Source organism: Dromiciops gliroides, chromosome 2 (assembly GCF_019393635.1).
Source record: "Dromiciops gliroides isolate mDroGli1 chromosome 2, mDroGli1.pri, whole genome shotgun sequence".
Classification (NCBI taxonomy): Eukaryota; Metazoa; Chordata; class Mammalia; order Microbiotheria; family Microbiotheriidae; genus Dromiciops; species Dromiciops gliroides.
In genome coordinates, this window is record NC_057862.1 from 427,831,489 (window position 1) to 427,852,670 (window position 21,182).

Sequence of the window (21,182 nt, forward strand, 5' to 3'; positions counted from 1 at the left end):
GTAGGTTTCTAACATATCCACTGTGTGAACACAGAAGGAATGGGCTATGGGCATGTTAATTTTCAAAAGAAATCCAGGTCTAGTAGCTGGTCCCAGATAGAGCAAAAAGCTAGGCAGTATAGTTATCCCTTCCATATGACAGGGAGTAGGGGTGCCATGCCCCTAATCTCTGAGATCTGGAAAATCTGTTTAAAACTTTGGCCCTCCCTCCACACCAGAGAAGAAGTCTGAAGTTGTTGTTTTTTTTCTTTTATGGGGTGTTTACAGTACCTTATCATAAAATTTGAGTTGATAGTATACAATGTTATACATATATTTAATGCATTTCTGAGTTTCTAAATTTTTTCTAAGTTATCTATTGGCCTTCATGTGTCATCTGTGGCTTCCATGAAATTCCCCAAAAATTCTCATTAATTTCTTGTGCTGACCCACAATATTCAAACCTGTGATGGGGAAAGTCACAACATGGAAGGGATGACTATAATTGTTCAGTAATTCACTCAGTTGAAGGAACAAGGCAAAGCAATTCTGCAGAAAAGAATGTATGTTTATTTGCAGTAAAAATCATGATTTAAAAAAAATCTATTGGCAAAATTACATTTCTGTTTGGTTGCGGGAGTTAATAGGGTGTGCTGTAACTGAGAAATCCCTCACCTGCATGCAAAGGGCTTCTCAATCACAGCGACTTTCCTAACCCAGGATTATAAACTACCCCTAGAGGACTTCCCAATTGCCAGCTAGGAACTATTCCACAATTCCCCCTTGCCCCCTAATTCTCCCTCCCTGGTTAGTGCAATGCAAAGAAACAAAAATCCCAAGGCATTTACATTATTATTTCCTATTTCTGAATACCCTCACTTACAACTTTGACTCATTTCATGATGAACTAAAATATATATACAATTTTCTTGCCAGCATAAAAACAATTTTTTCCCTTATTCACAGATATATTTCATGGCATTTGGAGAAATAATTACAAACTTTCTTTTAAAAACAACAACAACAACAACAACAAAAAACAGAACGAGTTTCTTACAACAGTAAACACAAAAGATTTTTCCTTACCTCTTTCCCTTCCCTTCCCTTCCTTTCCCTTCCCACCCCACCCCACCCCACCCTTCCCCTCCCAGGAATGACTGATTCCACTCAGCCAAATTCCTGACTCAGAGTTGTCAAAGTGCACCCAAATGGCTCAGGGGATGGGGAAAGGAAGCAGTCGCCGACTCTGGGATGCTCATTTTGAGGGCTGGAAGCCTGCTTGATACACCCATTTTTTAAATGTTCTTTTTCTAATGATCTCACAACTTCACAAGTCTTTGGAGGATGCTTTCCCATCATCTTCCTGATACTATCCCTCCTCCCCCCACCTCCTGGATATAAGGAATGTGTGATTGGTCCAGAAATGGTCACAGTTAATGGAGAAATGAACCGACCAGACCAGTTGCTGGTCAGTTAGCACCACCCAGCAGCAGGGACTAAAACAACCAAACAGACCCCCCCCCCTTTCAAACCCCACTCATCTCTCTGGCTTCCTCCCTCTCAGGAGAAAGATGAATGAGCTCTTAAATCTCTTCTCTTGGGGCAGCTAGGTGGCACAGTGGATAGAGCACTGGCTCTGGATTGAGGAGGACCTGAGTTCAAATCTGGCCTCAGACACTTAACACTTACTAGCTGTGTGACCCTGGGCAAGTCACTTAACCTCAATTGCCTCACCAAAAAAAAAAATCTCTTCTCTCCATCACCTCCTTCCTCCCTTCAGCCTCCCGTCTCCTAGCCACCAAGTGGATGAATGTAAGACTTCAGTCAGACCGTGGGGGCACTTGTGGGATGATCTTTTGCCTGCAGCTTTGGCACCAAAAAAAAAAAAATCAAGCAAGGTAACCCTTTCCAATCTTGGACAGGATCCAGAAAAAGAGATAGGGGCAAGACCAAGTTGCTTGACTCTCAGACAGATCTGCCCCTGTCCCTAAGCAGTGCAGTGTGGTACCATGGAAAGAACATGATTGAGAGTTGAAGGACCTGGGTTCTAATCTCAGTTCTGCTCCTTATTACCTTTGTGACCTTTGATAAGTTATTTGACTCCTCTGGGCCTCATCAGTAAAATGATGGAACTGGACTAAACTGATCCCTAAGGTGCCTTCCCAGCTCTGACTCTATGACTCGAGTGTTCTTTAGGGCAAATGATTGACCAGGACTGGAGGAGCAGAGGCTAGGGGGTGGGAGGAGATGAGAAGCATCAAGTGGTGGAATAGGGAGCAACCACTCACAAGAGCACTTATATGACATGAGCAGACCCTGGTCCCAGAAGTCCCAGAAGAACTTTGTTGATATGAGAGGGGACAGCCAAGTGTTGGGGTAGGGAAAATGAAGTGCACTCTCAGAAATCACTTTGAACCATGCTGAAAATGGCCAAGGATTGCTATTTTTTGAGGAGGCCCCCCAGGAGACCACATGGGGGACCCCATGGGAGTTGTAGGACCCCCTGTCCAAGATGTACACAAGAAGCAAAGTCCCTAACATAAGAAAACCATTCTCTTCTCCCTGATCCCATTCAGGGTCTCAGTTTCTGTCCTGCCAGTTTGTAGGAAATTACATATGAATACATTCTAGGTACTTCAGCAGAAAGAACAACAAAAAATGTGTTTGTTTGTTTTTTGGGGGATGGGAGGAAGAGACACTATTTGATGCAAATCTAAGCGGTACCATTGACATGAGTTTCAGGATCTTGAAGCTGCCTTCATTTCCCCAACTTCCCCAAGGGAAAAGGTGCTTCCTGGGAAGTTGGGTTTTCCATTTCCTTCCCTACCCTCCCTAGCCCAAAGGAAACCTAAAGCAGACCATTTTGAAAACAGGCAGGAATGGCCTCAAAGGTTCCTCTTGTTTTAAATCTATGATCCAATGACAAGTCAATATTACACAGACAAGACTTTGGACTGGTCATCTTCCTTCTGTGCACAGTAGCCCCAGGTTGACCCCGTCCCTCAGCAGCTGCAACCCAGGACTTTGTTGGTGATCTGGATGGAGGCGGTGGGACCCAAAGATGCAAGCCCGGGCTCCTTCATCCTGAAGCCCCAGGTATCAGAGCGAGCAGCAAGTGAAGACGCCAGGGCCAAGGTAAGGCGAGGAGCCCATGGGAACCTTCTGCCATGCCTCATTTTGGGGACTTTCCTCCACTGCCCTCTGACCCTGCAAACACCATCGCCAGGAGAGCAGTGGGTCTTCTTCCTTGGTCCCAGGTGCCCCTCTGGAGCAGCAAGCCCGGCAATGGCCAATAATCAACTTCCAACAATCTGGGCTCAGAAAGGTTCTGTGTTTTCCCTTCTCTGGGATGGTGGGTAATGCTGTAGCGATGTAATCGGAGATACACTGTTAAGTTTTATATACAAGTCCTGTACCCTGGGATGGGTCACTGATGGCAGACGACTGGTTTGCATTTAGTATCTTGTCCCCCTCCCCCCAACCCTTCCCCACCCTTTCAGGCTGTTTATTACTGGAAGCTTGGAGGACATTTCCCTCTGAATTAACTAGAGGTTTGCACCCGCTCTAGAGAGACTCTTCTGAGAGAATCCATGGGCTCTGCCTGAGATCCGGGTCATCACTGCACACCCTCCTCCTCCACGTAAGTTGATGGAAACCAGCCAATCTGCAAAAGACACAGTCATCATGGTGTGAGAGAGTAGTAGAGACACCACGAGAGCCCACAGAATCCAATCTACACTATCAAAGGGCTGATAGCTTTTTATTCTTTCTTTATAGGAGTCTTCAGTCTTAGAAAGGCTTCCATCCACAAGAAGGATGCTCATGCTACACAACTCCAGAGGACAGAACTAGGCTCAGTGGCTGGTGGAAGTTACAGGGAGGCAGATTTCAGCTCAATATAAGGAAATATTTTCTAGCAGAAGTGTCTGAAAACAGAATGGCTCCTTGACATAGTAGTGAGCTCCTTGACACTAGAAGTTTTCAAGGAGGCAAAGATGACCACCTACACTGGAGGTGGAAAGGACCTCATTGGTCAGCTAGTCTCCCCTCCCCATTTCAGAGATGAAGAAATGAGAACTCAGAGAATGCAAGTGATATCAAAGGTCACCTGGTTTAACCCATACCTCCACAGGAAACTCCTGTACAACATTCCTGACAAGGGGATTCAGCCTCCATTTGGGTGTTTCCAAATGAGGAGGAACAAGTGACTCTCTCCTGAAGAAGCCCATTCTGGGGTTTTCTGGTGTAAGAAGCTAAAATTAGCCTCGGGCACACTGCAGCTCCCTCTGCCCACCCCCGCCCTGCCTCGGGGGTTTGGTAAGCCCCAGTGCACACCCCGGGGGTTTCTTGGACCAGCCCCTGGCTCCAGGAGTGCCCAGTGCAGAGTCTGCAGCCTGGGGGTGCCAACGAATTAGCTTGGGGTGTGTGGGTGCTCCCGGGCCAAGGTTTTTGAGAGAAAAGGGTTTTTAAAAAGCAGCAGGAGTAGTGAGAGGGGGGTCAGTTGGAGGAGTGAAGAAGGAGGTACAGGGACGACTGAGAAAGGAGATGGCAGGGGGAGGCTGATGAGAGGGAATGGTAGACAAGAGGAGAGGGACAGAGAAGGAGACTCCACTCAGGGGTGTAAGTGTAGGCAGTGGCAGAAGCCACACCCACAGGCAAGAGAGAGAGAGAGAGAGAGAGAAAGGGAGGGAAAGGGAGGAGATTTCGCAGCAGCAGGGTCATATTGTCCTATTTTTCTTTATCCTTATCCCTAAGTTTATTCTTATCAATAAACCCTGTTTTGTGTTAAATTGAAAGGAGGCTTTTAAATCTTGTTCTTATTAGTTTGGGAGAAGCAGTTGGGGAGCGGGCATTGGCCCACACAGGGCTTAACGAACCTGGGGGACTTTTAAACCCCCAGGCAGATAGGAGCTTACAGACTGGCCAAGCCAGCTAATTACAGCTATAGAAATTTTTCACTGGATAGCTCTAATAGATTTTTCCTTACATGAAGCCCAAGTTTGCTGCTGGCTAATCATACCTATAATCCTTGTTCAGGTCTTCAATTGTCACCCCTAGGCTATCTCTGTTCTAAGCTGAGGCAAATTTAGCATATCCCAGAGACTTATACTGAGCCTGGGCCACAAATATCCATAGCCCTGATTCTCTGGGTGCAGCAAAGCCTAGACAAAGGATCCTGGTTCTAGGGCCATTCTGGAAAGACCCTGAACAGGCAACTTTCATGGTGTGAGGCACCAAGACAAGATTCTCCTTACACCTGAACTCCTCCCCCCCCCTTCCTCCCCCCCCCCCCCCCCGCCCCCCAAGGCTTCTCTCCTCCTGGCCCCTGGTTCCCTCAGCCAACCCTCACAGGAAGCATCTCACAGCAGGTTGCCAGAGAGGGGAAGTGAGGTAAATACTGAAGTAGGGCCCAAGAGCCTTCACTTTGGGTGCAGGCTCTGCCACTTACTTAGATGGACAACACTGGACAAGGCGCTCTGATCACAGTATCATAGGTTTAGAATAGATGAGACCTTGGAGGTCACAGAGTCTAACTGAATCTCAGAGAGTATAGTGACTTGCCCAAGGCCCAAGTAACAGACCCTGGCTTTGAACCCAGACCCTTTGGCTCTGGATCAAGTATTCCTTCCATTATCCCATGGGTTGTGTAACTTCCTTGAGCCTCATTTATATAATGGGATAATACTTAGACTGCGTGACACTTCACAGAATTTGGGGGATTAAATGAGATTATATGAAGCTCTTTGAAAAGTACAAAGAATTTGGGTGGTGCAGTCCTGGAGTCAGAAAAACCTGATCTTAAATCCAGACTCAGATACTCACAAGCTGTGTGACCCTAGGCAAGACACTTAACCTCGACTGCCTCCAGAAAAAAAGAAAAAAAAAAGTATAAAGAACGATACAAATATAAAACAATAGTAATGATAACAATGATAATATTTTAAGGAACTTTATAAAAATTATCTCATTTGACCAAATTTGATCAATTTGGTTGTTGTGAACAACAACCCTGGGAGGTTGGTGCTATTAGCTGCATTTTACAGAAGAGGAAACTGAGGCAAAGAGTGATTAAGTGACTTGCCCAGGATCCTTTAGCTTGTAAGTCTCCGAAGAAAGACTCCTGTCTTCTTGATTCCAAGTCAATATTCTATACACTACACTGCCCTAATCCTCCTTTTCCACTCATCCCCAAATGATACCTGATGTGAGGATGTACTTTCAGGCCAGGGTAGTTTATGTATTGAAGTCTATGATCTTATTTTGCATAAGGTCTTTTCAACACAGTTAGCACTAGGGAGGGAGGGAGGAAGGGAGGGAGGAAGAGAGGGAGGGAGGGAAGAAGGAAGGAAGGAAGGAAGGAAGGAAGGAAGGAAGGAAGGAAGGAAGGAAGGAAGGAAGGAAGGAAGGAAGGAAGGAAGGAAGGAAGGAAGGAAGGAAGACTTATTTAGTGCTTACCATGTGCCAGGCACTGTGCTAAGCAGTTTACAAATATTATGTCATTTGATCCTCAAAAGAACCTTGTGAGGTAGGTGCTATTATTCCCACTTTACAGTTGAGAAACCTGAGATGGACAGAAGTTAAATGACCTGCCCAGTGTCATACAGCTAGGAAGTGTCTGAAGCCAAATTGAACGTGGGTTTTCCCCACTCCAGGCCCAACACTTTATCCTTGGCACCACCTAACTGCCCCCTAGGGAGCCCATAGTTGACCCAGTGTGAGCCTGAAAGATGTCCTTACCCTTCCATTGGTCTCTCCCTTCCACCAGCCTTGGTCACCACCAATCCTGCTGTAGATCTTCACCACGTCCCCCTCTCGCAGCGAGAGCTCCCGCATGTCTCTGGCTGCAAAGTTGTACCTGGCCACGGCCGTGCCAATGACACGGGGAGTGAACACTGGACAGAAGAGACATGGGTGTGTGTTAAGCAATGAGCCAGTCTGGAGTCAGCCTCCACCCCAAGCAAGAATAATGGAATAGCCAAGCTGAGCTCTCTATCCCTCCACCCCTCTGTTCTAACAGGCACTGAGGCCATGAGCTGGGCTGTCAGCCCTTTGATGTCAGTATACTCTTCTGATGCCAGAGCTCATCACCAAAATGAGTTACAGCAAGGAGTGCCCACCTTGTACCAGCTCCTCCCTCAGACCCGGATGACATGATGAAAGCAGAATGAGCTAATTCCATGTAGAAGCAATGGCAAGGAATAGAGCAAGACATTATTTTAAGGGAAAAACATAGCTGCTGGTTATTTCCCTGTGGTCTCAGTCAGATCAGGGGTGAGTGTCAAGGACAAAGTTTTGAGCTCTGGTAGCAGAGGTGTCTCAGGACCAGAAAGGCTCCCAAAACATTATCCTTGCTTGCTTACTCTGCTTTGTATCCCTCCTCTCAGCCTAACTCCTTCAGATCTGTCAAACGGGTCCCTTGTATGGTGCTAAAGAAAAAACCCAGGGCAAGGAACCAGGTCCCCAGGGTTCTCATTTCTACTCTGAAAATAAGCCATCTTTGGGCACATCACTCATCCTCTTGGATTTCAGGTTCTCCTTCCATCCAATGAAGGGTTTAGACTTAACAGGCCTGTAAAGTTCTTTCTGTTCTGACTTTGTAAAGTGTGCAAATCATGCTGCCCCTTTCTAGGTGCCCCCTTGGGTCTTTTCTCCGCTACTTGAGTCAAAACTCACCAGGGAGGATGACTGTGTTACTGAAATAGTCGGGGGAAATGTTCATCTAAGTGATAATGACAACATAGATGGGCGTGGAGTGAAGTTGGTGGTGATGGTAGTTGTGATTGGGCTGGTCACAGGCCAAGCTTGAAACCCATCCTGAAATCTAACCCAACAATGGCCACGTCTTTCTCCCCTTTCTCCCAACAATGTGCTGAATTTTCACAGTCCCATCCCTTCTGATCGTCTAGGTGCTGGAATGGGAACTATCTCCCACCCTGGGCACGGGAGGACTCCTAACGTGGTATCACTGGGGCTCTGGTGGCTTTCAAGCTCGGGCTGATGGCCTGATCACCCGCTGGCAGGCTCTCTGCCGGCCAGCAGTGGCTGGTGGATGGAGGTGAAGCTTTTCTCCCACACACCCTAGGCACCTCTACCTGACCAGAAGGGTGTGGAGGAACTCTGAGAGGCAAAGCCGAGGCCCTGAGGACTGAGAAAAGAAAAGTTGTAGGAAGCACAGGAAGCTGCAAAAAGGTTAAGAGAACATATAAAAAGGGAGGAAGAAAGAAAATCAGCACCAAAAAATATATAATATTACAACTGGGGCAGCTAGGTGGCGCAGTGGATAAAGCACTGGCCTTGGATTTAGGAGGACCTGAGTTCAAATCTCACCTCAGACACTTGACACTTTCTAGCTGTGTGACCCTGGACAAGTCATTTAACCCTCATTGCCCCGCAAAATAAAACTAAAACAAAAACTGAAGTCATCAAGGCAAGAGAAGTGAGTCAAAGGCTTTCCAGGGTCCCCTTGTGGAGCAGAAGGAACTCCCTGGGACGGGAAATCTAAAAATGCGGCAAGCTCTCTTGGCCCCTCCCCCAGACTGCTGCTCTCTACACCCAGGAAAAGGCTTGATAAAATCTCAAAGCGCTAGAGAAATGTGAGCTATTATTTTTATGACATTAGAGGTGGCATCATCCAATAAAGAGCTCCATACTTCAAAGTCAGGAGACCAGAGTTAGAATCCCAGAGCTGACCCATGACACTTGTGTGACTTTGGCTAAATCACTTAACTTCTATGAGCCTCAGTTTTCTCATCCACAAAGTGGGGATAAAGTTGCACAACTTACTCCACAGGAAAGTTACAAGGAAGTAACTTTTTAAACCTTAATGTGCTACAGAAATTGTAAGTCACCATTATTATTTACTACATCCAGGCTCCTAGTCCCCACAACTGTGGCCGTGTATTCCAGACACAGGGGGGGTCCCTCCTTTGAATTCTGCTTCTAAATTCTGAGGATCAGTGACTTTTCTGCCTCTTTATCTTGCTTAGTCCTGGGCCTGGGTATAGTAAAAGGATCAGAGGATCAGGGGCACATAGATCCAGGCTGGAAGGGACCTTTAAGAAGCCAATGAACCCAATCTGTCCATTTTATAAATGAAGAAGCTGAGTCAAAGAAAAGTTAAGTGACTATCCCAGGGGTGCAGCCAGTAAGTGTCTGAAGGCAGATTTGAACCTGCCTCCTGCCTCTACTTTGCCATAGTATCTCCCTAATGAATCTCTCCAGACTTCACCTCTTTCTCTTTTATCTCCTCCCTTCCCTTTCTAGAACCCCAATATGTGTTGTCTTCTCCCATAAGAATGTTTTATAAGTTTCTTAAAGGCAGGAACTCTATATTCTTTTTTTTAAGTTTGAATTTATATTCTCAGGACTTAACACCAAGTTTAGCACAGAGTGAGCACTTAACAAATGCTTTATCTGTCTTTCTCTCTGGAACCACATCTCATAATTCAGTTATTATGAGCTCTGCAGCCCCTCATGAGTGGGCTCATCCCACTAGCTATATGCTTGCTGATCTCCTCAAAAGAGGATTATGTAGAAGAACAAACAGGGCACCTGCATAGCACAACCTGAGTCAGCTGTATCCAGGGGTTCTGACCACATCAAAAAAGGAGCTAACACTGGCTACTAAGGCTTTCGTCTTTTAGGGAAAAGCCTAGCTAAGTCACACTCAAAACTCAAGGACATCTTTGTGACCTCCCATTACTTCACTGGATCTATTCCTTTCTCTCCTTTCTTTCACAGTCAATGCATCAGAAATCCTGATTTTCTGATAGGCAACATATGTCCTGAAATGTAAAGGAGAATGCTTGCTGTGGTTTTAGGGTAAACAACTATGGGACCCAATGAGCTGATTATCAGAGGATCGGGAACACTCAGAGGAGCAGAGGGGAATGCCCTTTTCAGCACGTTGTGGTGAGAGTGGGGATACTCAGCATCCTCTTACCTGGTGACCGGGTGGAGGCTCTGGAGGCTGATCGTTCTCGAGATTTGTAAGGGTACTTTAGGGTGGTGTCCAGTTGTTTAAAACTCTCCTTGAGTGAGTGGCATTGATAGTATTCTACCAGTTCCTGCCAAATATAAACCATTGTCACAATGTTTATGTGCCCAATAGCATAGATGCACTAGGTCATTTCTTCTGAGCACTTTCTAAGGCATGCTCCTCCTGGAAGCTTTCCCTGACTGCTGCAGGCTTCATGGATTCCCTCCTCCTTTCTCTGAGCTCTCATTGCATACAAAGTCTGTACCACAGAGCTGGGCACACACTTGACAATCTGAGAACCACCAAAACACTGATATTTTTGCCCCCAGGCAGACTGTAAGCTAGGGAGAAATAACTTTGTATACTCCTTATGTCTCTGCCCTTGCCCCGCAACTTGACAGTATCTAGCACAGGGCTGGGCACACAGTAGGGGCTTAGTAGAGATCACTTCATTGAATTGCTGTGATGTTTTGGTGGTGCCTATCAGGGCATTTTGGCCATTGGTCTTGTCCATTGAGAAAACAGCTTCCATGTTGTGTCGTATTCGGCTAGACAGAAACATGCCCACCCATCCTCCACTTCAGGAGTAAATATAGTCAGACTTTTAAAGGAGGATCATCACCAGAAATTTCTGACTTTCTAAGAAGGGTCTCAGGGCCTACTTGGAGGTTCATGATTCTTTTGATCCTTGAGACACACTCTGCACATTGAGTATAGCATAATAGAACCTTGTGACGTTGTCCTGGGGATAGGAGAGAACATACATACACACCACACACACACACACACACACACCACTTAGTGAGAGAATAGTCTACATCTGTGGGGACATGAAATGATCTGTGGGATTTCAGAAGTCGAATTAGACCCTACTTTTCTTTCTCTCTTATACTAAGAGGGAACATCTCCAGAGAAAGTAGCAACATCATCATCAAGAAATAAATGCTGGGCTCTCTTCTGGCTCACAGGAAGCTTACACAGTCACACTCTCTTGGCCCTGGAACTTGGAGGGAGCAGACGCAGACCACTATGGTTCCCGTTTATCTTTCCTTCTTAACTTTTTGAGCCATGTGCTCTCTTTATTAATATTTAACATGCTTTAATAAATGCTTAATGCCGCCCCCCTGCAAAAAAAAAGAAAGAAATGCTATGGGGCAGCTAGGTGGCACAGTGGATAAAGTACCCTGGCCCTGGATTCAGGAGGACCTGAGTTCAAGTCCAGCCTCAGACACTTGAGACTCACTAGCCGTGTGACCCCGGTAAGTCACTTAACCCTCATTGCCCCACAAAAAAATAAAATAAAATAAATAAAATAAGAAATAAATGCTCAGCCAACCTTAGTCAAGGATTCTACAAAATGGAACAGAGGAAGCTTGCAAATATTGATATTATTGTCTCTCCATGAATCTCTTCCCTAGCCCACGTTAGTGGGCCAAGGCAGGTGAAGGTCACAGACTCACGTACCAATAGGCTTTCAAACTTCTTTGCTTCCGTGATATGAATCCAGTTGTCTTTCTCCACCACCTTGATGTGCTTCACTTCATCATTGAACCTGAAGAACAACAACAAAACCAGTGTTCCTGATCAAATTGGCCAAAGCTAAGAATTACTTCAGAATTGCTTTTCCATTCCACTGGTTGGCTGGAACTGGCTCCAAGTGCCCTTTGACTGTTTTCCATCCTTTTGTGTCTTCATCAGTAAATCAAGGATCAGCCTTTTCTCATTACCTATGTTATTAGTAAGTAACAGGAGTCAGTTACTCCCTTTATCTGGTTGCTTCTCATCCTAGGCTGGCTGTGTTGGTGAATTGGCCCCTTGTCTAAGATGAAGTAAATAAATGCTTCCCGGTCAAGGTATAGGATTTGTTCAAGTTGTTCAGATCTCTTGCTGCCAGTGACTCACATCAGCCTACTTTATCCTGCTCTGTTGGATTTCTTAATCTGTGATGACTTGCCTGGATCTTGGAACTCCCACTTTGCATTGCCCTTCAGAATTTGAGTCTTGCTTCTCATGATACTACTAATCTCTTAGCTCTTGTCTATATTGCCTCTAAAATCCCTGAATGCCTTCAATTTGGCTCGTCTGCCTAGTTTCTGAGCCATTGCTCTGATGCGCCCTGACATAACTGCACATACTCTGAGTGCATGCTGTTCCTATTGTTCAGCACTGTCTGACTACAGGGGTCAAGATACTTTCTTAACTCAGGCCCACTCCTGTACCTGGCCCCCACATCCTTCACTCCCAGCCTTGCTTTGAGTATCCTGGTCCTGGCTGCTCTCCCTTATCCCCTCATAGCTCTGACACTGACATTCTGCTATCATTTCAAGACTGAACAGCTTTACAAAGCATGAAGAAAAAAGATCCTGAATGAAAGCCCTTTTCTTCCTCATCCTTTTTTTTTTGGGGGGGGAGAAGGGGAGCGACTAATTCTGCCACATTAGTGGGGATTGCAGCTATCAAATAAGATGACTTGCCATGGAGATTGGCTTAAATACTTTGGGATTTTCATCAGGACGTCATATGAATTGCTCAGGCTCTAATCTGGAGAGAGGTCTCATTGCTGCTGACAACCAGTCAAGCAATTGGGTTTTTTTGTCTGGCACATACTTTATACTTATCGCAAATCGCTCCGCCTCCGCAGGTCTTTCTCGGATTAAGTATGTTCCACTCGCATGGGATTTCAACAAATTGTCAGTCTGTTGTCGCTCCATATTGCCTGCAAACCTGAAGATGGAGAGATTGCTTTAGGTCATGATACATAAAAAGATTAATGTGCAGCAAATTCCTTACAAGGGCTGTGATTTTTATTTAGGAAGAGAGAAAAGTGTGGATTTTTTATTTTACCCATATAGAGAACCTCCATACTCAGAGAACTCATCTGTAAGCTTTAGTCATAGTTACCTGGGGATACTGAGCTGTTTAATTAATTGCCCATTGACACATAGCTAGAATGCATTAAAGGCATGGATTAAACCCAGATCAGTCTTATAGACTCTAGCACCAGCTCTCCATCTATTATAGCGCCTTCCCTCTCTTAATGGATGTGATGGCAAAATAAAGATGAGTGCATCATCAAATCAAAATACCAAAGAGATCATTTACTGATACCCCTCATTTGACAGATGAGAAAACAGAGGCCTAGAGGATAAAAGAGACTGACTCAAGGTCACACAGTTAAGTGGGTGGCAGAATTCCGTCCAGACCTAGGCATTCTGATATTTGTCACATTGCTGCCCTGCTCCAACATCTGCCCGAGAATTATGATATCTAATAAATAAAAAACAAAACAAAACTCTGTCCAGTAGCTTGTTTTAACCATTGACTCACCAAGGGTATGTGGTATAGTCTATTTCTCTGGATAGGGGCCTACTGCTTGGAGGCTGTAGAAAAAGAATATGACTGGTTATTAAGAGACAAAAGACTCTGGGACCACAGGATTTAGAGTTGGAAAGGCCCTAGAAATCCATTTAGTTCAATCTTTCCATTTTACAGCTGAGACTACTGAGGTTTGGAAAAGTGAAGCAAAGTAAAATAGCAGATCTAGGGTTTGATCCCATGTCCTCAACTCCAGGTTTCATGTGCTCTCAACTCCACCATGTTGCTCAATGTGACAAACCAAACACCTTCTTCTTTCCACATTCTCTCTGGTGCTATTGTTTTTTTCAATGCCAGGAATTTCTGAGTTTTGTTCACAGAGTAGAGGGAACAAGATTTGTCATCTACCACCTATGCCTGAACTGTATATATGCTACATGGAAGAGAAATCATATATAAATTATGATTTTACTCTCCACTCCCTGGGCCCTGGGCTTTTTTTGCTGTTGTTCAGTCATGTCTGATTCTGCATGACCCCATTGGGGGTTTTCTTGGCAAAGATAGTGGAGGGGTTTGCCATTTCCTTCTCCAGCTCATTTTACAGATGAAGAAACCGAGGCAAACAGGGTTAAGTGACTTGCCCAGGGTCACACAGCTAGGAAGTATCTCAGGCCAGATTTGAACTCAGGAAGATAAGTGTTTGTGGCTTCAGGCCTAGTAGTCCTCTATTTAGCTGCCCCCAGGGCCCTTGGCTACATTTAGGTAATGGCCTCATGTTGTCCCCTTGCTCTCCAGCCTGCTCCTTCCCCAGCACCAAAACGTGCTATGTTTTGGACTAGGTCACACAGGAGTTAATCTCATCAGCTAACCTGTTCTCCAGTGCCCTCAAGCAAGGTCCTCCAACCCATGCCTGAGAAAGAGCAACTTTTCATCTGCCTGGTGATCCCCATAGGCAAGAGGATGATGGGATCTGAGATCTGGAGTTGAAAGAGAATTCAGAGGCCATGTGGTCCAATGTCTTCATTCCACAGGTAAAGAAGCCTAGGCCTAGGGTGGTGAAGTTAACTGATCACTATCACAAAGGGTTTAATGACTAGAGGTGGGATTTGAATTCAGGTCCTGCAAGTTAGTATACTGGGTATTTGCTCATCCATTCAACAAAACCAAATCAACCACACTAAGTATCGAACAATGGGGAACAGTCAAAGATTCAGTAAAACATGACCCTGCCCTTTTGGGGCTTATATTCTAGTAGGACGATAAGAGAAAAACAACACAGCTAAATAAACTATACAATATCCCACGCTAAGTAAATTAGAGATGTGCAAGACTGAGAGGGATGTGAGGGCTTCGGGGAGGTGACTGCCTACCATAAGAAGCTCAGGGATGAAGTGTTATTTTATCTGAGCTTTTGATTTTGGGGAGGTGGGGTAGGGAGGCAATTGGGGCTAAATGACTGGCCCAGGGTCATACAGCTAGTAAGTATCTCAACTTAGATTTGAACTCAGGGCCGGTGCACTATCCACTGTGCCATCTAGCTGCCTCTAGGTGAGCTTTTGAAAGGTTATGTATGAATTCAATAGCTAAAGAGGGGAAGGGCAGGCATGATAGGGGAATATTGTGAACAAAGGCCCCAAGGTGAGGGTACTGTGGGTGCAGTGAGGAGGACAAAGAGCTATTTATTCAGTTTGGCTGAAACCTATAGTGAGGGGAAAGGAGTGATATGAGATAAGGTCGAAAGGCTAGGGTGGCTCCAGACTGTGCAGGACCTTGAATGCCTGGTGATAGAGATTTAACTCTACCCATTAAATGGTAGGGAGCCTTTTGAGATTTTTGAGGGGAGGAGTGTCCTGATATACACTGAAGAAAGATTATTTTGGTGGTGGTCTGCCAGACAGATGGGAGTGGGGTGGGGGTGTGGAGAAAGGGGAGGTTGTGTCAGTCAAGTTTCACTCTGGAGTCAGGAACTTGACTCCAGTGCCCTATCTGCAAACCTATGATGCCAACAAAGACTCCTGGGCTCCAAGCTCCTTGCAAGCATGTTTCCTGGTCCGCTGAAGGCCTGGACCACAGCAGCACAGATGACATTGACATTTGACAAAAGCACTTACCCGTCCATCCACAGGGCAGGGCTTCACAGATGAACTAGGAAAATAACCTGACTTCTTGGTCTGTATTAACCTTCCCTGGAAAGAGCAAGATTCATTTCAGGGTTCTGTCTAGGGATTTGCAAGTCTATGCAACATTCCCCGTGGGGAGGTTCCCACCCTGATCCTTAGCTCTCCTAATGCCTTTAGCATGAAGTTCTACTAGCCCAACAGATACAATTATATGTTATTGTTGTTGTTGTTCCATCCAACAATCCTGTCCAATTCTATGGACTTTGTCCATGGGGTTTTCTTGGCAAAGATTCTGGAGTAGTTTGCCATTTCCTTCTCCAGTGTGTTCCTGTTTTAGAGATGAGGAACTGAGGAAAATAGGGTTTAAGTCACAGGGTCACATAGCTAGTAAGTGCCTGAGGCTGGATTTGAACTCAGGAAGATGTCTTTCTGACTTTAGGTCTAGTACTCTATCCACTGCACCACCTAGCTGTCCTGATGTGGATATGAGGGAGTTATAGTTATCTCTTCCACATCTTGGGGGTTAGGGGTACAGTGTCCTTGCAATATGGAAAATCCACGTCAAAATTTTTGGCCCCCCCTTCATACCAAAGAAGTCTGAATTATGGTGGTATTAAAAGATAAAAATATGTTGATATTATACAATACTGTGAATATATTTTATGTATTTCTGAGTTTCTAAAGTTTTTCTGGGTTGTCTTCTGTGTCTTCTGTGGCTTTCACAAAACTCCCCCAAAATTCCCATTATGTTTCTTATGCTGACCCATGATATATCGAAACCACGCTGGGGAAAGTCTCAATGTGGAAGGGATGACTGCATTGTGAAACATTTTCCAAGCTCCCCAAAGCACCACTTACTTCCCACCACTGAGACTCAGGGTCACCTCTCAGTAGTTCAATCACATCGCCTGTTTGGAATGTCAACACTGGTTTCCCAGGAGGAGCTGGAATACCATGATAATTCTGCACTGCCACCATCTTAGGACCTGGGACAAGAGAGGGAAAGGAAGCAGCTCATTCTGTGCAATTCAGGTCAACTCTGATTGGTTCTATCCCCTGTGCTCCAGCTTGTTAAAGACCTGCAAAGGAGCTGTTCAAGGGACTTAGACTCACTTTTTTTTTTTTTTTTAGTGAGGGCAATTGGGGTTAAGTGACTTGCCCAGGGTCACACAGCTAGTCAGTGTTAAGTTAGACTCACTTTTAAAATACCTTCATAGATTTTTTATATATGTTATCCACTCTGCCAAAGTGCCCCTGACCAACCACCATGCCCTGACTAGGCTCCATAAAAAACAGTCACTGGATTTAGTTGGGCCCTGCCCTACTGATGAGAAAACTTCAGATGTATCAGTTTTCCAATCTGCAAAATGGAAGTAAGAGTACCTGCTAAATGCCCCTCCTGACACACCACCAATCACATGCTCCTCCCCACCCCTTTCTACCAATCAAATCAGCACTCTGTTCCTGGAAAGTACTTGTTAATCAATGACCCTATGACTCCACTCGCTATGCCTGTGCCCAGACCAAAACACCTTTCCCTTATGAGTGATCTCCTATTAGGAGATCCTTGCTCCTTGAGGGCAGGGACCACACTGCTTTTTGCATTTGTACTGCTAGCACCTAGTACAGTGGCTGGTATATAAATGCTTAACATATGCTTTTTCATTCATTCACTCTTCATTCATTCATTCTTTCATTTGAAGAATGCTTGTTACTCCTGATGAGATACTAATGTCTGTTTTTTTTTTTAGTAATTATTCTAAGTAAATTTGTTTAATTCAAGCCAAAAACTTAACTATGGTCACAGGTATACTAATAACAACAGCTTCCTTCTGTAGAGTATTTTGTGCTTTTCAATCCTTTTGGAGCTTTGAAGTGGTCTTCCATTTTACAGACTGGAAAACTGAGGTATCCAGTGAAAGGAAGTAACTTGTACAAGAGCACACAGAAAGTCTATTATCTTTATTCATAGTCCTACAATGTAAGCTCTGTGAAGGCTGGGACCTTATCTTAGTTAAATCTGCATCCTTCCCAGCATGTAGCATGATGCTCTATACAAAACAGGCATTTTATTTATAGGTATATATGTGTACATACCTATATCTTCACTATTTATAGTTCGATATTTTTGAAGAAATGAATATATACTTCCATGTACATATCTGTTATATAGACTAATTTTTAAAATCTTAAAAAAAATTTTCCCAATTGCATGTAAAACAATTTTTAACATATCTGTTTTAAAATTTTGAGTTCCAAATTTTCTCTCTCTCCTTCCCTCTCTGAGACAGTAAGCAATTTGATATATACTATAAATGTGCAATCATGCAAAACATATTTCCATATTGATCTATATTTATAAATAAAACATTTATACAATTGTGTCTCTGTGTACACACATACACACACACACACACACACACACACAATTTTTGTAGAGCTTATTTTGTGCCAGGCACTGTGCTTTTGCTTTACAATTATTAATTCATTTGATCCTTGAAATACCTGGGAGGTAGGTACTATTATTATCTGGCTTTTACAGATAAGGAAACTGAGGCAAACAGGGTTAAGTGATTTGTCCAGGGGTACATAGCTAGTAAGTATCTGAGGTTACATTTGAACTCAGGTCTCCCTGACTTCAGGCCCAGCACTCTATCCACTATGCCACTTAGCTGTCCTTAATATACACATCACTACCCTTCATTTATTCTGCAGCCTAATCAGACTGATCTTGATATTCCTCATGATTACACTCCATCTCCTCTCTCCATGCCTTTGCTCAGGCTGTGGTCCATGGCTAGAACACTCTCCCTCCTCCCTTCCATGTCTCATAATCCCTTATTTCCTACAAAACTATACTTAAAAGCCACCTTCTACACGACGCCTTTCCTGATCCCCTTAGCTTCTTTCTAGTATCCCTCCTAATATCCTGTATTTATTTTGTGGATATGTGTGCATGTGTATGTATATGTGTACATTTAATAGACACATAACCATATATAAAAGACACATACATACACATTGTCTCAACCAATAGCATGTACTCTGCCTCAAGGCTGGGACTGTTTCTACATTTGTCTTTTGAATCCCCAGCACTTCACACAGAACCTGGTACATCGTAGGCCCTTAATGAATTCTTACTGATAGAATGACTCAATATTCCTGGGTGACAAAGAGTAGGAAAGAACATGACCACAAGGGAGGAAAAAAGAAGAAAAAAAGGGGTCCTCCCCTTTCTCCAAAGGACAGAACTTCCCACAGGCCCCTGCCTTTCCCCCCCACCCCAATCCTAGAGGAATTACTGTAGTATTTCAAGAGCTGTTCTAAGCAGGACAGATTTGGGGTTCTTGCCAATGTCAATGTCTCTTTCCCACATGACACAACTATTCATTAACCCTCCCAAGTGGAACCTTAAATAATGAGTGTGTTGTATTGTACCAGACATACTTACCAGCTCCCGTACTTAGTGCGTCCTATAAATGAAAGAAAAAACAACAGACTGCAATTAGAGAAGATGCTTTTCATTGACTCTGGCTTAAAATATCAGATTTATTTTTCTTAAGTCACCCTTTACTGCTGTGGATGACAAGCTCCCCACCCTAGAAGTCAAAGCAACGGACTGAGGGGGGGGGGGATTGCAGATGGGGCTTTTCATGACTCTTCTGCCAAGAGCCTCTCATTTGAGGCATTCGCTTTCTTTTACCCTTTCTGTATCCTCCTCCCCTCCAGCTTTTTCATGAAGCCTTCCCTGACCAGCCCAGTGGTTACTGTAATGAACTTCGATGGCACTAAGGATATGGCTTGTGTCTTTAATGAAAATATCTTTAGGGTCAAAGCCTTAGTTCTAGGCTAGAGCCCTGCACATAGTAGGCACTGAATAAAAATTTGTTCATTTGATTTTAATTTCATGGATCCCTTGCATCCTCCACAGTGCATAACACATTGCTGAGCAGGTAATAAATTTTAGGATCACAGGGCAGCTAGGTGGTAAGTGGATAGAGTGCTGAGCCTGGAGTCAAGAAGATTCATCTTCCTGAGTTCAAAACTGGCCTCAGATACTTACTAGCTGTGTGACTTTGGGCAAGTCATTTAACCAGTTTGCTTCACTTTCCTCCTCTGTCAAATGAGCTAGAGAAGGAAATGGCAAACTACTCCAGTGTCTTTACCAAGAAAATCCCAAATGGAGTCACAAAGAGTCAGATGTGACTGAGAAACAACAATAACAAGATTTAGAGCTGGAAGAGGTTTTGGAGGCCATTATGTTTCCTCTTTCACTTTACAGATAAGACAACTGAGGCAAAGAGAAGTGACTTGCTCAAGGTCACACAGTTAATGTGTGTCTGAGGCAGGATTTGAACCCAGGTCTTCCAGCATTCTTTACACTATACCATGTTGCCTCTCTGTACCCTTCTTACTGTACTGCAACAAATGCCCTATCCACCATCCCAGTGGTATCAAATTCAAATAGATATGGGCCATTAAATGGTACATAAGCATCCCTGTAGGTCACATATTGGGTTAGAAAACCACATAATAACATTGTTTATATTCTATGGTGCTCTTATTTATTTTGTGAGATAGTTCCCAATTCCATTTGAATCTGGTTTCAGGCTACAATGAGGGCAGCTCTTGTCTGACACCTCTACTCGACCCCACACAAATACTTATTAATGGGCTGCTTTGTCGACAAAGACAAACCATCTTTGAGGTAGACCAGAGAAATGCAGGGAGGAGGAAAGGATCAGTAAGCGTTTATTAAGTACTCTCGATGTGCCCAGGCATAGGACACAGAACACCTCTGACTGTTTTATGGTGTCCTCAGCCATTGGAGGAGAAGCATAGGGATGGACCGCCTGAGAGAAAGGACAGTCAAAGCCTAGAATCAGGTAAAAAATCACACACTTTGAGAGATGGAAGGAGCCTGGTCTAGTCCAACCTGTACAAGAAAGGAATCCGCATCACAATAAGCGCTCCTCCAGACTCTGGCCTGGAGACTTCCAAGGAAGAGGAGGAATCACTCCGTGAAGAAGGAAGTCTAGAGCAGGCCTATCACCCAGCTGGAATTCCAATGGTAGATGCAAATAATGGCCAAAGGAGATGAATAGGGAACAAGACATAGAGGGGGATCCTGCTGCTCCCATCACCCTTAAAGGATGGCTGGCTTGTGGCTCAGGGAAGCAGTGGAAATGTGGATAGTTGAACGGTGTCTCTGACAGCAGGCATGAGTCAGGTTATATAAGCAACAGAGGTGAGAGGGAGGAGAATGGGTTTGGAAATTCTTACCGGGTCTACAGGAGAACCTGAAAAAAAAAGAAAACCAAGCAGAGTTAGAGGCCAAACAGCCCATAGTGAATGAGCCCCTGGATAAAGTCGTTCATTCTCTTATTCATTCAAGTGCATCTCCCTGGGCCTGTTGTTTTAGGTTTGTGAGTGAGGCAAGACATCATGAAGGTTAGTCACCAGTATGGATTACAACGAGGGCAGGAAAGGAGCCCAGGGGTTTCCCCCCCCACTGGTCCCACCATGTGTTCCTACCATTTGTCCGACTATTCTCTGTCAGCTTTGGAGAGTTAATTTTTAAGCTTTGGTTTTGGGAAGAGGAAGAAATGGGAATCTCAGTAGAGCTTTAAGGAGACTGAGCCCTACAAAGAGATTTTCTGGTATCAGCGTGATCACATGCTGCAGGAGAGAGGCAGGCTTCAGCTTGTCAGATGGCAAGGACATATTCCAGCCCCCACCCCATGCTCCCCAGGATTCCCCCACCCCCAACCTAAGAGCAGCCTGCTGAG

The 21,182-nt window shown here is 44.6% G+C and overlaps 1 protein-coding gene across 7 annotated transcripts in view; it reads right to left on the reverse strand.

Annotated features, from left to right (window-relative positions):
• Positions 1–1,126: 1,126 nt before the first annotated feature.
• VAV2 (vav guanine nucleotide exchange factor 2) overlaps positions 1,127–21,182 on the reverse strand; it is a 453,394-nt gene continuing 433,338 nt past the window's right edge. For 5 of the 7 annotated variants that reach the window (XM_043987093.1, XM_043987091.1, XM_043987090.1 and 2 more), the window contains 11 exons: positions 20,677–20,693; positions 18,845–18,866; positions 16,252–16,379; positions 15,385–15,459; positions 13,286–13,338; positions 12,566–12,682; positions 11,423–11,510; positions 9,923–10,046; positions 8,073–8,159; positions 6,718–6,872; positions 1,127–3,643 (listed from right to left, as the gene is read on the reverse strand). In XM_043987093.1, coding sequence (XP_043843028.1) covers positions 3,596–3,643; positions 6,718–6,872; positions 8,073–8,159; positions 9,923–10,046; positions 11,423–11,510; positions 12,566–12,682; positions 13,286–13,338; positions 15,385–15,459; positions 16,252–16,379; positions 18,845–18,866; positions 20,677–20,693 — 914 coding nt within the window. In that variant the 3' untranslated portion in view covers positions 1,127–3,595. The remainder of the gene's footprint in view (positions 3,644–6,717; positions 6,873–8,072; positions 8,160–9,922; positions 10,047–11,422; positions 11,511–12,565; positions 12,683–13,285; positions 13,339–15,384; positions 15,460–16,251; positions 16,380–18,844; positions 18,867–20,676; positions 20,694–21,182) is intronic. The other 2 variants (XM_043987096.1, XM_043987095.1) reach the window with 1 other exon arrangement.